The sequence below is a fragment of the Podarcis bocagei genome (genome assembly GCF_964188305.1).
Source record: "Podarcis bocagei genome assembly, chromosome: 5".
In the NCBI taxonomy this organism is placed as follows: domain Eukaryota; kingdom Metazoa; phylum Chordata; class Lepidosauria; order Squamata; family Lacertidae; genus Podarcis; species Podarcis bocagei.
Genome location: NC_138129.1, coordinates 46,569,811 through 46,585,808, shown reverse-complemented (window position 1 = coordinate 46,585,808; position 15,998 = coordinate 46,569,811). Strand labels below are relative to the sequence as shown.

General features: G+C 42.3%; 1 protein-coding gene across 2 annotated transcripts; it reads left to right on the top strand.

The window, feature by feature from the left end:
- The first annotated feature begins 456 nt into the window (after positions 1 to 456).
- ZNF76 (zinc finger protein 76) lies at positions 457 to 14,994 on the top strand. 2 transcript variants are annotated; one of them, XM_081194913.1, is made up of 14 exons: positions 457 to 603; positions 2,281 to 2,416; positions 3,385 to 3,465; positions 4,629 to 4,706; positions 5,931 to 6,133; positions 6,424 to 6,540; positions 6,955 to 7,030; positions 7,306 to 7,431; positions 8,141 to 8,320; positions 9,645 to 9,875; positions 10,238 to 10,365; positions 11,005 to 11,160; positions 11,251 to 11,364; positions 14,318 to 14,994. In XM_081194913.1, exons 2-14 carry the CDS (start codon positions 2,305 to 2,307, stop codon positions 14,420 to 14,422), a joined length of 1,707 nt encoding a protein of 568 aa, XP_081051039.1. In that variant the 5' UTR covers positions 457 to 603; positions 2,281 to 2,304; the 3' UTR covers positions 14,423 to 14,994. The 2 variants fall into 2 exon arrangements, with proteins under 2 accessions (XP_081051039.1, XP_081051040.1); XM_081194914.1 differs by lacking the exon at positions 8,141 to 8,320.
- Positions 14,995 to 15,998: the final 1,004 nt, after the last annotated feature.

Here is a 15,998-nt window from a genome sequence, read left to right as displayed (position 1 = left end):
AAAAACAAGAAAGGAATTATGAGCTGCTCCAGTGGCATCTTCACCAAATCAGGTGAATGGGCATTAAAATGTGAAATGGCAAATACCTCTTCAATAGTTTCTCCTTTAATACGACTTTGCACCATATGATGCGAACTAATTGAAAATAAAATTACAAGAGCAAATTTCTGGTGTGATGTCCGCTGTGCGATTCTTGCCGTTTGCGTTCTACCAAGACACAGGAACTCGATCTGTGGTTTTCGCCACGTGGCCAGCAGAGGGAGCTGCTCACCCATGACTTCGCTTCATTTCGAGGCATACAGTACTTTGTTTTGGTCGCACCTGCAAAGGTGGGTATATAAATAGAAGGAAGGGCAGATGCTTCGCCGGTATATCTGCGCATGCCGAAGAATCCGGGGCATGCGCACTAGCAAGCACCGTGGGGATTTGCTTTCCTTTTCCGGGATTTGGAAGCGACCTTGGCGGGGCCCCGGAACCTGGATAACAAAAACGACGAGCAGGTTGGCGAAGCTGGATAAAGCTTCGTCATACAGGTTGCAGGGCAGGTGGCTGCGGGCGAGGCCTGGTGCATGGCGGTCAGGCGGCGGACTCGGCCCTCCACAGGTCGGTGCCGGCAGGGAGGCGGGGATGAGATGGGGAGATGCTCCTGTGGGGGGTAGATTTCCATCTCCTCCGCCGAGACGCTGCACCCTGGGAGAGAAAGAGGGGGTGCCCCCGGGTCCCCTCCACAGCAGAGCCCCCATTGCCCCCTCCTACGTCCCAGAGCCCTCCTTTTTTGCACGACTTACCCCTCAGATTCCTGCCCAAGAAGTAGGAGCTCCGCTTTCTTTTTTTCCTTCCCGGGCGCCTTGCAACAGCTGCTTGGCAGGCAGAAATTCGAGTGGAGATCTCCCCGACTGTGTGGGGAAGCTGTACCTGTTGGGTTTCTGCCTGCCTAAATCAGAGGAGCTCTTTCTCCATAGAGGGGACTATAGATGACGTTGGGGACCCCTATCCAACTACCATTCTGTGGGGAAAGGTGGCTGGCTCCCTTTTCTGCGAGGGCTCTTGCGTGCAAGCAGAGATGAAGCGACCTGATCATTTCCCATCAAGTGTGCTGGTAAAATGTATGGCCAGGAAAAGAAAAAAGTGACCACAGATGGTTTTCTGTAGAATATCTCCCAGCTCCTTTCCCGATTGGTAAAATCTTTCCCAGTTCAGCATCCCTCACCTACGTGGAGCCCCAGTTATATCTCTTCAATCCAAATGCTAACACTTCATCCGTGATTTAGGTTTGGTTGCTGAACCGTCATCTATAACCCTTGGTCTGTTAATGTACAATACAATTTGTACCACAAGACCCCTGCTAGTAAAATTTTAGGGAATACATTGGTCAACAGAATTCACCAAAATCAATTCTGTCATTTCCCTCTTTCCTAAAGCTTTTCACAAAAAAGTAAAGCTTCCTTACAAGTTCTGTTGATCTTATTGTATGTTTAAGCAAAGAATATGGAATGATGCCCTTCAGGAGGCTACTTAGCAAATGCCAATTATTTTCCTGGCAACAGGAAAGGGGAGAGGAACACAAATGTATAAAAAGCGCAAAAAAAGAGAAAAGTTTCTGTAGCTCCATGGCAGATCATGCAGAATGTCCTAGGTTAAATCAATATATGGCATCACCATATAGGCCTGGGAAAGACCTCAGCCCCTGAAACCCATGGAGAGCCACTGCCAGTCAATTTAGAAAATCCAGAGCAAGATTGTCAAGACTCCATAAGGCAGCTTTTTGTGTCCCAAATTATGGAACAGTAACAGAAAGGAGACTACTTGCAATGCTAGCCTGAGTTTCTTCCAGTTGTATGACTAAAGTTTCACCACAGGAGGTGGGGGGGGTAGTTGAAATGGCTTAATTGACCAGATTCAGTTTGCAAACTGCCAGTTCATCACTCCAGACTGAAGTTGGTGCTATGCAGTTATTGTCTTTCATGGGTCTGAGGGTGTAGTTGTGCCAGTTTATGGACCAAGAGATTTTGACGAGTCAGTAAAGCTGCAGTCTCATGTTTACAACATTGGCCAGCCAGATATCTTTGGGAAAAACCACAAGTAGGACATGAAGCCAACAGTACTCCCCTGTTGTTTGACCTGTATCAGAGGTAGGCTGTCTCCGAACATGGAGATTTGTCATGGCGACTAGCCTTTGGTAGACTTACATTCTAATCCTGTCCAAAGAATTCTACTCGGATTACTTTTTATATAAATGTGAAGAAGAAGTTTATATATAACTTGCTGTTTATGTTTTAGTTCTAACATGGAGAACCATCTTATATGTGGAATACATGTCTAAGGAGCCACCACCAGAGCGCAATGGAGAGCTTTGGCTTACAGGCAACGACCCTTTCTGATGGAACAACAGCCTATGTTCAGCAAGATGCTAATGGTGAGTAACTTTGGTGCTGTAGTGGCTGCCTTCTTGTGGCTGGTGAGATTGGGACTGATCCAACCATATGATTAATGTTCAAAGTACTACACATGCAGGAAGATCTTGGACATATACACTAGGTTAAAATATTTTGTTGGACAAAATTATAGTGGACAAATTGTTCATGTTTTTCAATTTAAATAAAGATAAAAACACAGTTTAATGTGGTTTTAATGGTGAGCTTTTAGAAAGAAGAATGTGATCTGTGAGTCCTGATTGACCACAGCATGTGTTTGAATGACCAATATGATACAGATGCAACAAACAAAGCAATTTGACATCTAACTGCCGCATTGAATTGGATGGATATATGCTGCAGAAGCAAGAGTAGAGTAAAAATGTTCAATTTTAAGGATTCTTCCGTTGGAATGTGGTTTCTGACTCAGTGATTATAAAGTGTTTCCCAAGGAATCTCTATTTAACCAAATGAGGGAAAGGAGAACTCTCATTTCCTTGTTTAAAACCATTACAGTATCTTTTTTAAATGATGTACATAATTGATTGCAAAAGGCTATTGGCAGAAGTGTTCTGATTTTTATTTTTATTTTTTAAAAGTAATGTTTGGGTTTTTCTATATCTGCTGACATGCCAATTCTTGTACCCAAATATAATGTAGGTAGATATTGGCCATGGTTGCAGTTTTATATATACATACCTGGGCATAAAAATCATATAACTCATTAAGACTTATTTCTGAGACAATATACTTAGATTGCACTGTGAGGCTGCAGTTCAATTCATGTTGCTTTTGAAATTACCTTGCTTCTGAATAAACATGCAAAGGCTGAGCTTCCGAAAAGCACTTTGCTTTGTAATTATTTTCCTTGATAAGAGATTGTCAAGTGAGCCTGGGTGAACATGTTGAATCTTGTTAACCTGGAGGGCTTTTTCAATGCTGTAACAAATTCTCTTGTCATCTGTTTCAGGAGAGAAGTTAATTGAAGGGCAAGTGATTGAACTTGAAGATGGATCCACAGCTTTTGTCCAACAAGTAACATTGCAGAAAGGTTAGGAGTAATAGATGTATACCTATTTCAGAAATTTGGGGAGCTTTCACTGCTTTTTTCTGTTTGCAATTTTCTCTGTGAGTGAACCTCTTGTGAAATTTGCACCAAGCAGTAGTGCACTTCTCACAGTTAGAGATGTGTATTTCAGGTAGAACTGTAAATCAGCACACTCTCATGTAGAGCAGATAAAATGTGCTGGATTTCAACAGTGCTGCTAATGAGTAAATTTGCCTAAGGGCATCTGTTTTGGACCTGCTTGATACTAATCTTCCACAAGAATAATATTTTGTGTGTAAGCTGCTGTAGCATTGCAGTGCAATCCTGTTCATGGTTACTTAGAACTGAGATTCATTGAGTTCAGTGGGCTAACTCCCATTTTTGTGTGCCTAGAGTTGCAATCCTATTCATACTGTCATGGGGGTACATACCATTGTTTCCATGAGAAAACATGCATAGAATTGAGCTGTTAGTTTGATCAAATATACATCACAACCTAAATACTCCTAATTTCTTATCTGAGACCCATGTTACACATCATGAGGTAGACAGGTTGTAGATTTCAGCTTGTAGGAATCTGGACTGTACTAATTCTGGTTGGAAGCTGTGTGTCGTTTTCCTTTAATGCCCAGAAGGCAGGAGGCTTCTGAATGCCAGTTGCTGGAAATTGAAGGAGCGAGTGGTCTTGTCCTCACATCCTGCTTGTAGGCTTCCCATAGACACCTGGTTGGCCACTGTGATAACATAATGCTGGATTAGATGAGCCATTGACCTGATCCAGCAATCTATTCTTACACCTCCATGTAAAAACAGATACCTTGCATGTAGTCATGTTGTAAAGAAGGGAGAAAGGTTCCTCTCCCTGGTGTCATCATTCATCACATGGAAGAAGCTTTGCAGTGGGAGGAGCACTGAATACTAGCTGTGATAATAGGCTGCATTACTGCCTTTTTATGCAATTAGACTTTCCCCCCCACTCGATTCATTGAACTGACATGGACTGGCGTCTCTTCAAGGATCATAGAGCAAGGGCCCTGTAGGCCTTTGAGCAAACCATGGCTAGAATTCTTGAGTTCTTGTAAAGTCAGCTTTGTTTACTTTGTGTTGCATAACAACCTTACGATGCATGAGGTTTATTTTTGTGTATGTTCTGATTTGTTCTGTAGAGTCCATCACATTTGAAGATGGTCAGCCAGTAGCGTTGGAAGACGGCACTATGGCTTTTATACATCATGCTCCCCAAGGTAACGATCAGTCTTTGAACCTTCCTTTCCACATACTAGGTAAAATAATTCACACACAGTGGGTAGTATTCAATGATAACGAGTCGCTTGATTAAAGTTAATAAATATTACTAACTTCAGTTAATTCATTTCAGTGCATCAACTCTGAGTATAACTTAGTTGAATGCAACCCAGTACTCTAATAAATGTGATCACAGCTGTGTGTGTAGCTATTGGGCTGGACTCAACTAAATTGTTGCACTAGCAGGAGCCAGTGAAACAAGTCCCATTAGCACAATGGGGCTTCATCCTCCCCATATGCCTCCCAGTTGGCTCTGGGGGTTTGGGGAAACTTCAGAACAGTGCATGGGGAAGGAGACGGGCGCTCATGCTGTCTGGGAAGCAGAAATGCTTGTGCTGACAGAACGATCATAATACTGTGACACTGAATTCCTCCCATAGTCTTTTTAAACTTACACCTCTGTGACTTAGAATATTTATTGTTACCTCACCCTGAGTCAAGTCATAAAACAATTCAGGTTAGTGATGAAGAGAGAGAGCTCTGAAGGAAACTCTCGGGGGGAATCAGATGTGCAGACAGATGGTGTGGCTCTTTGCATCACTGCCAAACCTTGAGTTGGAGAACAGAAAGAGTCGGCTTAAGAGCTCTCTTCTCCCCTCTCTCAGGATCAATCCTGATTTGGAGAGATAATTGAAGACTACCCTTGACTGGTTTGGATATCATGGTAAATGGTGGTTTAAGGAAACTAGGTAACTTTCTGTTAAGAGTTGGAAGGGCAAGTGCCTGAGCATATCACTCACTCTTGATGCTTCACAGTATGGTTTGGTAACAGGGAATGTGTTCTGTTTCAGTATCTTATCAAATCCTTTCCCTGTAGCCATACAAAATCGTCCTATCCAGATTGACAAATAACTACCAAGCAAGTAGATTGTTCCTTATTGCTCTGCAAACAGTTCAAGGATGTGTGGAAATCATTCTGTGGTGATTGTATAATGATTCCACACAGCTTTTGATTGTGGAATGTGTTTCATGTTGCAATTTTCAGCCATAAATAGAGTTGGATTCTATTGGTGTTTGCAATGATTGAATTTTGAACTGCCGTGAAGATTTTGCCATTGATGCTTTTAACTCTTCATCTTTTTGCCAGCTCTAAATGATCAAGAGGTAGATAAGTAGCAATTAGAGCTGACATGTGCTACTACAGTGTTTGTGGTCCCCTCCAGAGGGTTATGACCCCAACACCTTAGAAGCAATCCAGCTGGAAGATGGATCCACAGCTTTCATTCATCGTCCTGTCTCCCTGTCAGTGGGTAGCACCACACTGACAGTGCAAGCAGATGTGGGACTGGAGGAATTGGCTGTAGGAGAGAAAGATGATTCCTTTGAACTTGATTCCATTACTGCCCTCAAGGACTATGCCAGTAAGGTGAGGATATTATTCTGCTTCTGTGGAAGGTTCAAATCATCCTGCTTTGTGATTCTGCAAACAGAATGAAATACCAAATTTCTAGAATGATATAAAAGTATTAAATGTATTTATTTGAAGCATTTATATTTTGCCCTCCATCAGTATTAGCCCCCAATATCTGGCACTTGTGGCATCAATTCTCCTTGTCTGGTGACATGACTCCACTTTTAGAGTATGTGTGTTCGTAGCAGATGGAATGGTGACTTGCAGGACTCGTTTAAGCTTAACTTCTTTATGTTGCTTGGCAGGGCTTCCACGAGGAGGAAGTGGAGAGCAATGGGAAGGAACCAAAGGTTCCTGATAGAGTTTACCGCTGTGGTTACAGTGGTTGTAGCCGCCTCTTTACCACATCTCATCATTTGAAGGTAAGTCATCGTTGTAAGCTCACAATGTTGCCTTTTAAAAGCTCTTCTGTACCTACAATGGGAAACCATTGATGCTGTGGAAGAGACAGTAATTCACCAGTGCAAGCTTTAAAAAAATTCTTTTGGAATAGATTTTAAGAGGCTGGATCTGCTGCAGTGATGTCAGAGGGAGCCTGGGTACAATCCTCTTCTCAGCCTCTATATTTTAAACTTTAATCTGTTTTAGTATTTTCACTTTTTGTACGTTTTAAGGTAATGCTGTATTTCCCCCCCTCTTTTTCTTGTTTCACCTTTTTGTAAACAACTTAGCTTTTTCAGTCAAGTGGTATATACATTTTATGAAATAATTAAAGATAAATATTCCAAATTGGAATCGTCCCATTCAGTTTGCCTGAGCCTTCGCTGTCTTCACAGGTGCATGAGCGGGTTCATACAGGTGATCGTCCATACAGATGTGACTTCTCAAGCTGTGGGAAAACCTTTACTACAGGTAATGTGTGTCAAGAACAAAAGATGATCTTGTTCAAGTGGAGTTATGCAGGTCTGAGAAGGAAGATCCAAATGTAGCAAGCTGAGGACTATTGAGCCTAAATGGATAACAAAATTGAACTAAGTACAAGGTATAGTTCCTGGTGACTCAAGCTACTTAGCTTACCCGAAACTTCTAAAATCAGTGTGCTGCATTTTGGGTAGTCTCTTGGAGTTGCTGTGCTGCTTGCGCCATCTTGCCACGCTGCTAACCTTGCATAACCTTTTTCCTTGCAGGTTATAGCCTGAAGAGTCATGTGAGAACCCACACGGGTGAGAAGCCATACAAGTGTCCAGAAGATTTATGCACCAAAGCTTTCAAGACTTCTGGAGACCTGCAAAAACATATCCGGACGCATACCGGTATGTCCCAAAGTGTTTATTATTTTATTTGGGGGCTATCCCAGAGCAGAAATCTAAACTGGGGGAGGGAGGTGAGACAAACCCAAATACTCTAGAAAGAGGCAAAAGGGCTACTAATATTTTTTTTGTCCAGATTCTGTACCAAATAATTCCATAATTTTAATCTAGAATAAATTGTGCAGATTTATATAAGTGTATTTCTATGTATAATTTTTAGTATGGGATTTGCAGGCACCATTTATCAGCTCATTTCCCATGCTCAGCACTTTACAAATATAACAGTTAGCTGATTGGCATGCACTTTTTTTTTTTTTGGCCCACATGGTTTGATTTCAAACTGTGTGGGCGAAAATAGGTCACCGAATGTCATGTGACGTGAAGTGACTGATACCCACCTGCCAAACCTGTCCCTCAGGTGTGTGTGGATCCAGCTCCCCACCCCCGATCTAGAATGAGGCACTGTTCAGGTTGTAGCTGCCTAAGGAAAAATGATGGAGGGCCTTTCAAGCTGTCATGCTCATACTAGCTTCACATACGGCAGTTGGCTCTTTGACACCATAATGAAGATGGAAGACCTTTGCCCAGCCTGGCAAGGTAGCATTCTCACAATTACAGTGTAGATATATTGTGGACTTAAAGGCAAGAGTGTCTTAAAATGTCAGTACTATCACAGGCTTGCTAAGGGTGCCTTCTCTCTCTTCCCCTGAAGGTGAGAGGCCTTTCAGGTGCCCTTTTGAGGGCTGTGGCCGCTCATTCACCACCTCAAATATACGCAAGGTCCACATCCGGACACACACTGGTGAGCGACCATATATGTGCCCAGAGCACAACTGTGGGAGAGGGTTCACTAGTGCCACCAACTTCAAAAACCACATGAGAATCCATACAGGTAATATTTGTGTATGTATCTTAATTTTCATATTTCATTAACGGGAAACACCATACAGGCGATCCTCAGCATGGTATACTTTCACAATCTGTGGGGGTGGTGTCACTTGGTTGAACTTCATTATGTGTAACAGACCATCCCAGTGACACATTACTGCATTGGGGGGATCAACATGGAAACTATACTAGGCTTGCTTGCTTGAACCAGTTGTCATCTGTAAGATGGCCGGTTAAAAGAAAATATGTATTGAACTACTAAAAACCAGTAGAGTGAGATTTGAAGCTCCCTTCCCAATTGCTTAAAGTACTCTTGCAGTGTAATCCTATACCTTTTTGAAAGTAAACCCCACTACAGTGGTATCTCGGGTTACATACGCTTCAGGTTACAGACTCCGCTAACCCAGAAATAGTGCTTCAGGTTAAGAACTTTGCTTCAGGATAAGAACAGAAATCATGCTCCGGCGGCGAGGTGGCAGCAGGAGGCCCCATTAGCTAAAGTGGTGCTTCAGGTTAAGAACAGTTTCTTTTTTTTTTTTATAAAATTTTTATTGGTTTTACAAACTTTTTTGAAGACAAACAAACACTTAAAGAGACAAACATACATGTATAATATCATAACATATTTTCCTAAACCTCTTTTCTAGGACTTCCCCATACCCCCCCCTTTCTGCATCCCAATGTCCAAAATTTTTAGCAACTCCCAATTGTTACTTTCAATCTCTGTCATCCTAATCCTCTCTATGTTCTAATCTTATATCGCTGTATCCCTTTGTTTCTAGGAACCACAACACTTTAACATTCATTAAGTTTATGATAGTCCTTAAGATAGCTTTTAAATTTTCGCCATTCTTCTTCCACCGTCTCTTTGCGTTGATCGCAGATTCTGCCTGTCATCTCAGCCAATGTCATATAGTCCATCACTTTCATCTGCCATTCTTCCAGAGTGGGTAGATCTTGTGTCTTCCAATACTTTGCGATGAGTATTCTTGCTGCTGTCGTAGCATACATAAAAAAAGTTCTATCCCTCTTTGTCACCAATTGGCCGACAATGCCCAAGAGAAAGGCCTCTGGTTTTTTAGGAAACGTACATTTAAGTACCTTTTTCATTTCATTATAGATCATTTCCCAGAAAGCCTTAACAGGTTAAGAACAGTTTCAGGTTAAGAACAGACCTCAGGAACGAATTAAGTACTTAACCTGAGGTACCACTGTATATTCAATGGGGCTTATTACCTAGCAAGTGTGTTTTGGGATTGCAGCCTTTGCTTTATGCCACAAAGTGAGAGATACCCATTCCTTTATATTTCCTTCTTCTTATTTCCCAGGGGAGAAGCCATATGCATGCCTGGTGCCAGGCTGTGGGAAGCGCTTCACTGAATATTCTAGCCTTTACAAACACCATGTGGTTCACACACACTGCAAGCCATACACCTGCAACACCTGCAGCAAAACTTACCGCCAGACCTCTACGTTGGCTATGCACAAGCGCACTGCGCATGGAGAGCTGGAAGCTACAGAAGAGAGTGAACAGGCCCTCTATGAGCAGCAGATGAGAAGTGAGTAGGCACTAGAGTTTTGTGGGAAGCTTCATATCTTGAGTCTATATATTATTGTCGTTTCCTGGCTCATTGCCATGCTTCCTTGTGCTTCCTGGTCCTTAAATCAGGCTTCTTCAACCTTGGCCCTCCACATGTTTTGAGACTACAATTCCCATCATCCCTGACCACTGGTCCTGCTAGCTAGGGATCATGGGAGTTGTAGGCCAAAAAACATGGAGGGCCGAGGTTGAGGAAGCCTGCCTTAAATGCTCCCTTCTGTTGTTCCTACCTTACCTTCAGAGAACATTTCAAGGCCGTTTCAATGGACTCTGCTGCTCAAGTAGAGCACTCTGCTGAATCTCCTTTCCTTGTTCTCCCAGTTGCCATGTTTGATATGCCTTCACTGAAACACCAGTGTATTGTTTCTGTGAAGGTGGAACACGAGGAGGAGCAGGAGGATTGCAGGGCTGTGCCAGTGACTCTCGTATCTCAGGATGGAGCAGAGCAGGTATGGAGTCTGCAGAACTTGAAACTAAATCCACAGAGGTAACAACTCTCCGGTTTTGTTACCTTGGACAGGTCAGATCAGATAATCTTTACCCTGAAAATGCCCTAATCCTAAACATTGGCTATAGTACATCTGCATGCAACATCTACTTAAATCATGTTAGCCCCATCCTTGGTACTTAGTTGGACAAGGGTTCTAATCACACCAGTTTGGGTGAATGAGCATTGCAGAGCAGGGTTTTATTTATCTGTTTGTTTCATAAAATACATACACCATACATTTGATTGTAAAATAAGCCCCTCAAAATGGTGAATATCACAGAGCCAGGGATAGCCCTACATTGGACAAAATATTCCTGCATTGCAAGGGGTTAACTAGATACCCCTCATGGTCCCTTTCAGGACTACAATTCTATTACTCTATTACTATATCTTCCTATTAGTGGTGATGTAGTCCAATTTTTCACCATTTGCGTATGCAAGGAACGTTATGATTTCAGGTGAAGAACGTGCCTGTGTGAATGAGCTTTTTGTCACTTGACTACTTCTATTCCCCATGCTCCCAGCCCAGCTTGAATCTTTTCTTTTTAATCCATAGCCTGCAATTTGGCCTGACTGCATTTTCACCTGCTCTTTGCAGGTCCGTCTGTCTCCTGAAGACTTGCAAGTACTTGGCTGTGATATCACCATGCTAACACAGAATGGCACAGCAGTATCAGTACCCCAGGAAGATATTTCAGCAAGTGGTACAAATGTGCTGACTATGATTGGCGCCGATGGGACTGAAATACATCCGGTACTCATTTCTTCTAAAACCTTTGACATAGTCTGGGAAAGTGTTTTATATATATATATGTAATGGTTGTGCTGATGTGATACTTTTCAGGTTACAATAGTCACTTCTGGGACAAAGGCATCCGAGGATTTGCCCACAGCATCCATCCACCAGCAGCAGCTGACAGTGCTAGCAACAGCAAAGGACACTTATATTGCAGTTCAGGTATTTCATATACACATCTTGCTTAGAGTTTGCAGGCACAGGTGTTTTGGTCATGTTGGAAGAGAGCCTCTTGTCCCCCTCCCCGAGGATGCATACAGGTGATGAGTCTGACCTCATACTGCCTTACCACTATGCAGCAGATGCCACATTTTTAGGGCATTGATTGACACAGAGACCAGCCAATCATGAAACTAACTACTCCTTCTTGGCAGCCCTTGTTTCAGTCACACAAAGCAGCTTTTTAAGTGTAAAAATAACTGAGCACCAAACAAATATTTGAGCAGAGAACAATGCAGGCTCTTGAAAAGCTAATCAAACGGGACAGCCAGTCTGAAGCATCAGGTGAAGGAGCAACTATTAAAATTCAGTTTGAAACCAGGTACTTGTGTTCTTTGAGGAGTGAAGTGGGAGAGCAGACACTTTTTAAAAAAAAAACAAAACTTAGTAACTTCCTTCTGGGTTTCAGACTTCTTTGTTCCCCATCAATTACAATAAGGAGAAATTGCCTTTGTTGTGAATTTTTTGTAGAATGTTTAGGGATTTTAAAGACCACAAAAAGTACTGTATTCTTTTCTTCTTGTGATTTTAGGATTTACAAAGAACACATTAATAGTCATACAGAGCAATATTACTGTATTGGTCTGAATATAAGTTACACTTTCCCCCCAAATCTGGCTTGTATAAAACCTGAGTGCAGCCTATAATCACACTCTAACAGGTAAGGAAGCTATGATTTCAGAGATCTCATTCTGGGGCTGTGATCTCTTTCAGGGACACCTTATATTCAGAACAGTACCATAAGTAGCTGTCCCTTGTAAGAAGTAAGTCCATTGAGTTAAATGGGGTTTCCTCCCAGGTAACTCTGTATAGCAGCGGTAGGGACCCTCTGGCCCTGCACCAGGCTTGGTCCACCAGGGGGTCCAATTTAGCCTGTGATTTCCTCCCAAATAATGCCTATCATCTTATGTCATTGGTAACATCATCTGATGGATGGAAGGACAGGCTTTAATTCTTCACTAGCTGAGCACCCAATTTCCAGCAAGGAACAGGATTGTGCAGCGGGATTGCTTATCATTTGAAAGGCATTAAAGTCCTTTGCCTTCTACTTTTAAGTGAGCTGGGGAGGGGGCATCTTAAAGCTGAAAAGGGCTCTTTGAAGCAGCATCCCCACCTCCGTTAAACAGTTTAAAAAACATAGGGAGGCTGCTTCAAAGAGTGCTTTGACAAAACTCTTTAAGAGGCTCAGTGCACAGGGGCTGTCTTAAAACTGCAAAGTACTATTCAAAGCAGCTCCCCAAAAGCACATTTTAAACATGACTTTTAATAGAAAAGGAAGTGGGTCCTGCTTTGAAGACAGGTTTTGCAAAGGCTTTAAGATGATGATAATGATAATAATAATAATAAGAAGAAGAAGAAGAAGAAGAAGTAATAAATTTTATTTATAACCCGCCCTCCCCAGCCGAAGCCGGGCTCGGGGCGGCTAACAACAATAAAATAATACAGCATTCTAAAATCATTCTAAAATAGCCCCTTGTGGTCTTGTTCGAGCCTCTAGGGGCATTAGGGGTTTGAAGGGGGAGCGTGGGGAGACTTGCAAAGTTACAAAAGGGATTTTGATAGGTGGAGGCCTCCACCCTCTCCCAGTTGTGATGCCATAATGACGAGTGGGTAAAATTTGGCCAATGAGGTGGATCCTGATCAGGCTGTGACCTGCAGAGCCAAAAAAGATTCCTCACCCCTGATGTATGGGATAGATGAAGTCAAAGACTATATTGTATGTTCACAGCTGCCTGATTTCCTTTTGTGCCCCTTTTACATTGCTACCTATTTTCTTTTCCCACCATGCAATCACTTCATTTCCACATAACTTCCTACGCTGTTTCTTCACTTCCCCGTTGAGCTACTTCTGCTTCTGCATATCTACTTCCAAATAATATGCAGTGGTACCTTGAGTTACAAACGCCTCACGTTACAAACGCTCCAGGTTACAAACTCTGCTAACCTGGAAGAGTTACCTCGAGTTGAGAACTTTGCCCCAGGATGAGAATGGAAATTGTGTGCTGGCAGCGCAGCAGCAGCAAGAGGCCCTATTAGTGAAAGCATGCCTCTAGTTAAGAACAGTTTCAGGTTAAGAACAGACCTCTGGAACGAATTAAGTTCATAACTAGAGGTACCACTGTATGTATATATAGTGTCTTAAAATAATTTGTATGTGAAAGAAAGCCAGCAGTGGTTAACTTTGCATCCAATGTTTACTTCGAAAAGTTACATGTCTTTAATATTATCTTTCTCTCTGCCAAATTGCACTTCGATGCTTGCTTTGTCTTGGGAGCCAGTTCATAGGCCAGAGATTAGCAAGTGGACAGTCCATAACCAAATCCATCTCCTTGGATAATGCTGGTTGGCTCTTCAGTTGCCAGAGACAGAGGGTGTCCAAAAGTGGAGTTAATGATGTCTGTGACAATATGGGGCAGCATCCAGTGAACTTGTTCCACCGGTGCACCATAACCAACCAGTGCTCAGTCTGCAGGCAGGGCTGTTTGTGAATACGTCCTTAGTGCTAATCTCATATTACTATTATCACTTTTCATCCATGTACCTGACCATCACTTGTGTGTCTCCTAACCGAATACATATTTTTTGCCATTTGGGTTCCTTTATTTCACTTGGAAACACCAGGCAACTCCATGCTGTCATTAGGCAGCCTCAGGCAATTGATTTTGGGTGTCATGAAATGTTAGCAGATTATTGATTATTCTGATTTTTTATTATATATTTTTACTGCCAGGGAGGGAAAGAAGTGCTTGTGAGATTTTCTGCCTCAGGCCTCAAAATTATTTGACCTTAGGTATTAGTCACCATGACTTGAAGCAGTGGGTGGTGGAGATGGGACCACAACTCTATTTAACTGCCAAGCAAATTTGAGAGTGATGCCGTCTTTTTCTCTTTCCAGGTAAAAGAGCAGCAGAGCTCTGATGATGCCATTAGTGTGTCAACCTCAGCAATTCAACAGGAGTCTGCAACTCTTAAGGTATCCACATCAAACAGTGGGTGCTGAGACCTCCCATGGACCTGGAGCAACTGAAGCTGGGTGGACCACTGGAGTCTTCAGAACCTCCAACTCAAAAGCCAAGTGATGGGTGCTTATCCTTCTGGACCTGAAGAGATCCCTTATTATTTGCTGCCATCTGTCCGGCATGAATGAGCTGATAACTGAGAAGCATAGATGGTGAAGTTACATGAACTATTGGATGAGACTTGGTTTAGAAATATTCCTCCTATAAGTGCTACAACACGTTTTAAAGCCTCTTTAAGAAAGCCTTCCCTTAACTTTCTGAGGTGGCATCCGCACTATCATTCTGGACCTTTCTAATTTCTGCTGAATGTTATTGGAGGAAACACTTGTATTTAATTACTTGGAGGGCTAGAACAGCCTTCATAAGATTATGGGACTTGCATGACTGGGGAGATTTATCTCTTTGAAGTTTTTAGCATTAAATGTGTTTTTAGCCATAGAAAGTTCAGGAAAAGGAATTACGGGTAGATGGGTGCTCTCTACTTTTCCTTACCTCAGATACATGGGAGCAGAAAGTGTTGGCACAGGAGCGGTCACACACTCTCTGAGCAGAACTGAAATGCACAGTACCGGAGAAGGACAAATATTAATGTAATTATTGTGGTTGCTTCCCAGTCTCAGCAAGTGGAATAGACTGAAGCAGACATTCCAAGCAGAAGAAACAGCTTTGTATTACATTTTCTTTGCCTCTTTCACTCTCTGAAATAACAGAAGACGCTAAATGTGTATTTAATAAAATTTTGGACTTGATGTTTTCGATTTTCTCAGCAGTTGCCTGGCCTTCCTTATTAAGGAATTGAGACGTGAAGCAGAATGTGCCTACCTCCCTGGTCATACTTCACTACAATAAGCTGTAGAAATGTGTGATCCAGTTAAGCAGCCAACAGAGATCCCTACTGATGTTACCATACAGGGTTTTAATCCTGTTAGGTCCCCCTGAATGAGTGACAAGTCAAACAGCATTTCATTCTGTGAGCCTGATCTATTGTTTGAACTGCCTGTAGTTGTATAGGGGATACTGAGTTCCCCTTCTAAATTGGCGTTCTGTTGTTGTAGCATTAGGGAGAAAGTCATCTGTATCACAACAGCCTTAGCCATGACATGTGAACATTGCTCTAAATGGGCAATATGGTGCTTCTTTGTTTTTTATATGTTTATTTTGCATATAGCTCATGCAGTTGTATTCTTTTACTCATTTTACGAAGCTGTGTTGGTATGAATATAAGAGACACACCCAGCTCAAATAGTACTGAACTGTTCTGTTGCAGTTACAGCATGTGCAGTGCTGTCTTTTCAAGCCTCCCTAGACCATAATTGTTTGTTCTTAGAGCACTGCCAGGTGTTCAGGCCTCTTTTTTTATCTTTGTATGTTCTTCTGGCATTTAAGTTCTCAGACTAAAACTCAGACCAAGTTTTAGACTAGTAAGCCCATCAACTTTGGGGGGCCCAACTCCCTCAAATATTTTATTGTGGTGTGTGTGAAGGGACCTCAGCCCCTAGGAGTTGGCACTTAAGCTACATACTATATACCATGAAAGCACATTATTTCCCTCAAAGA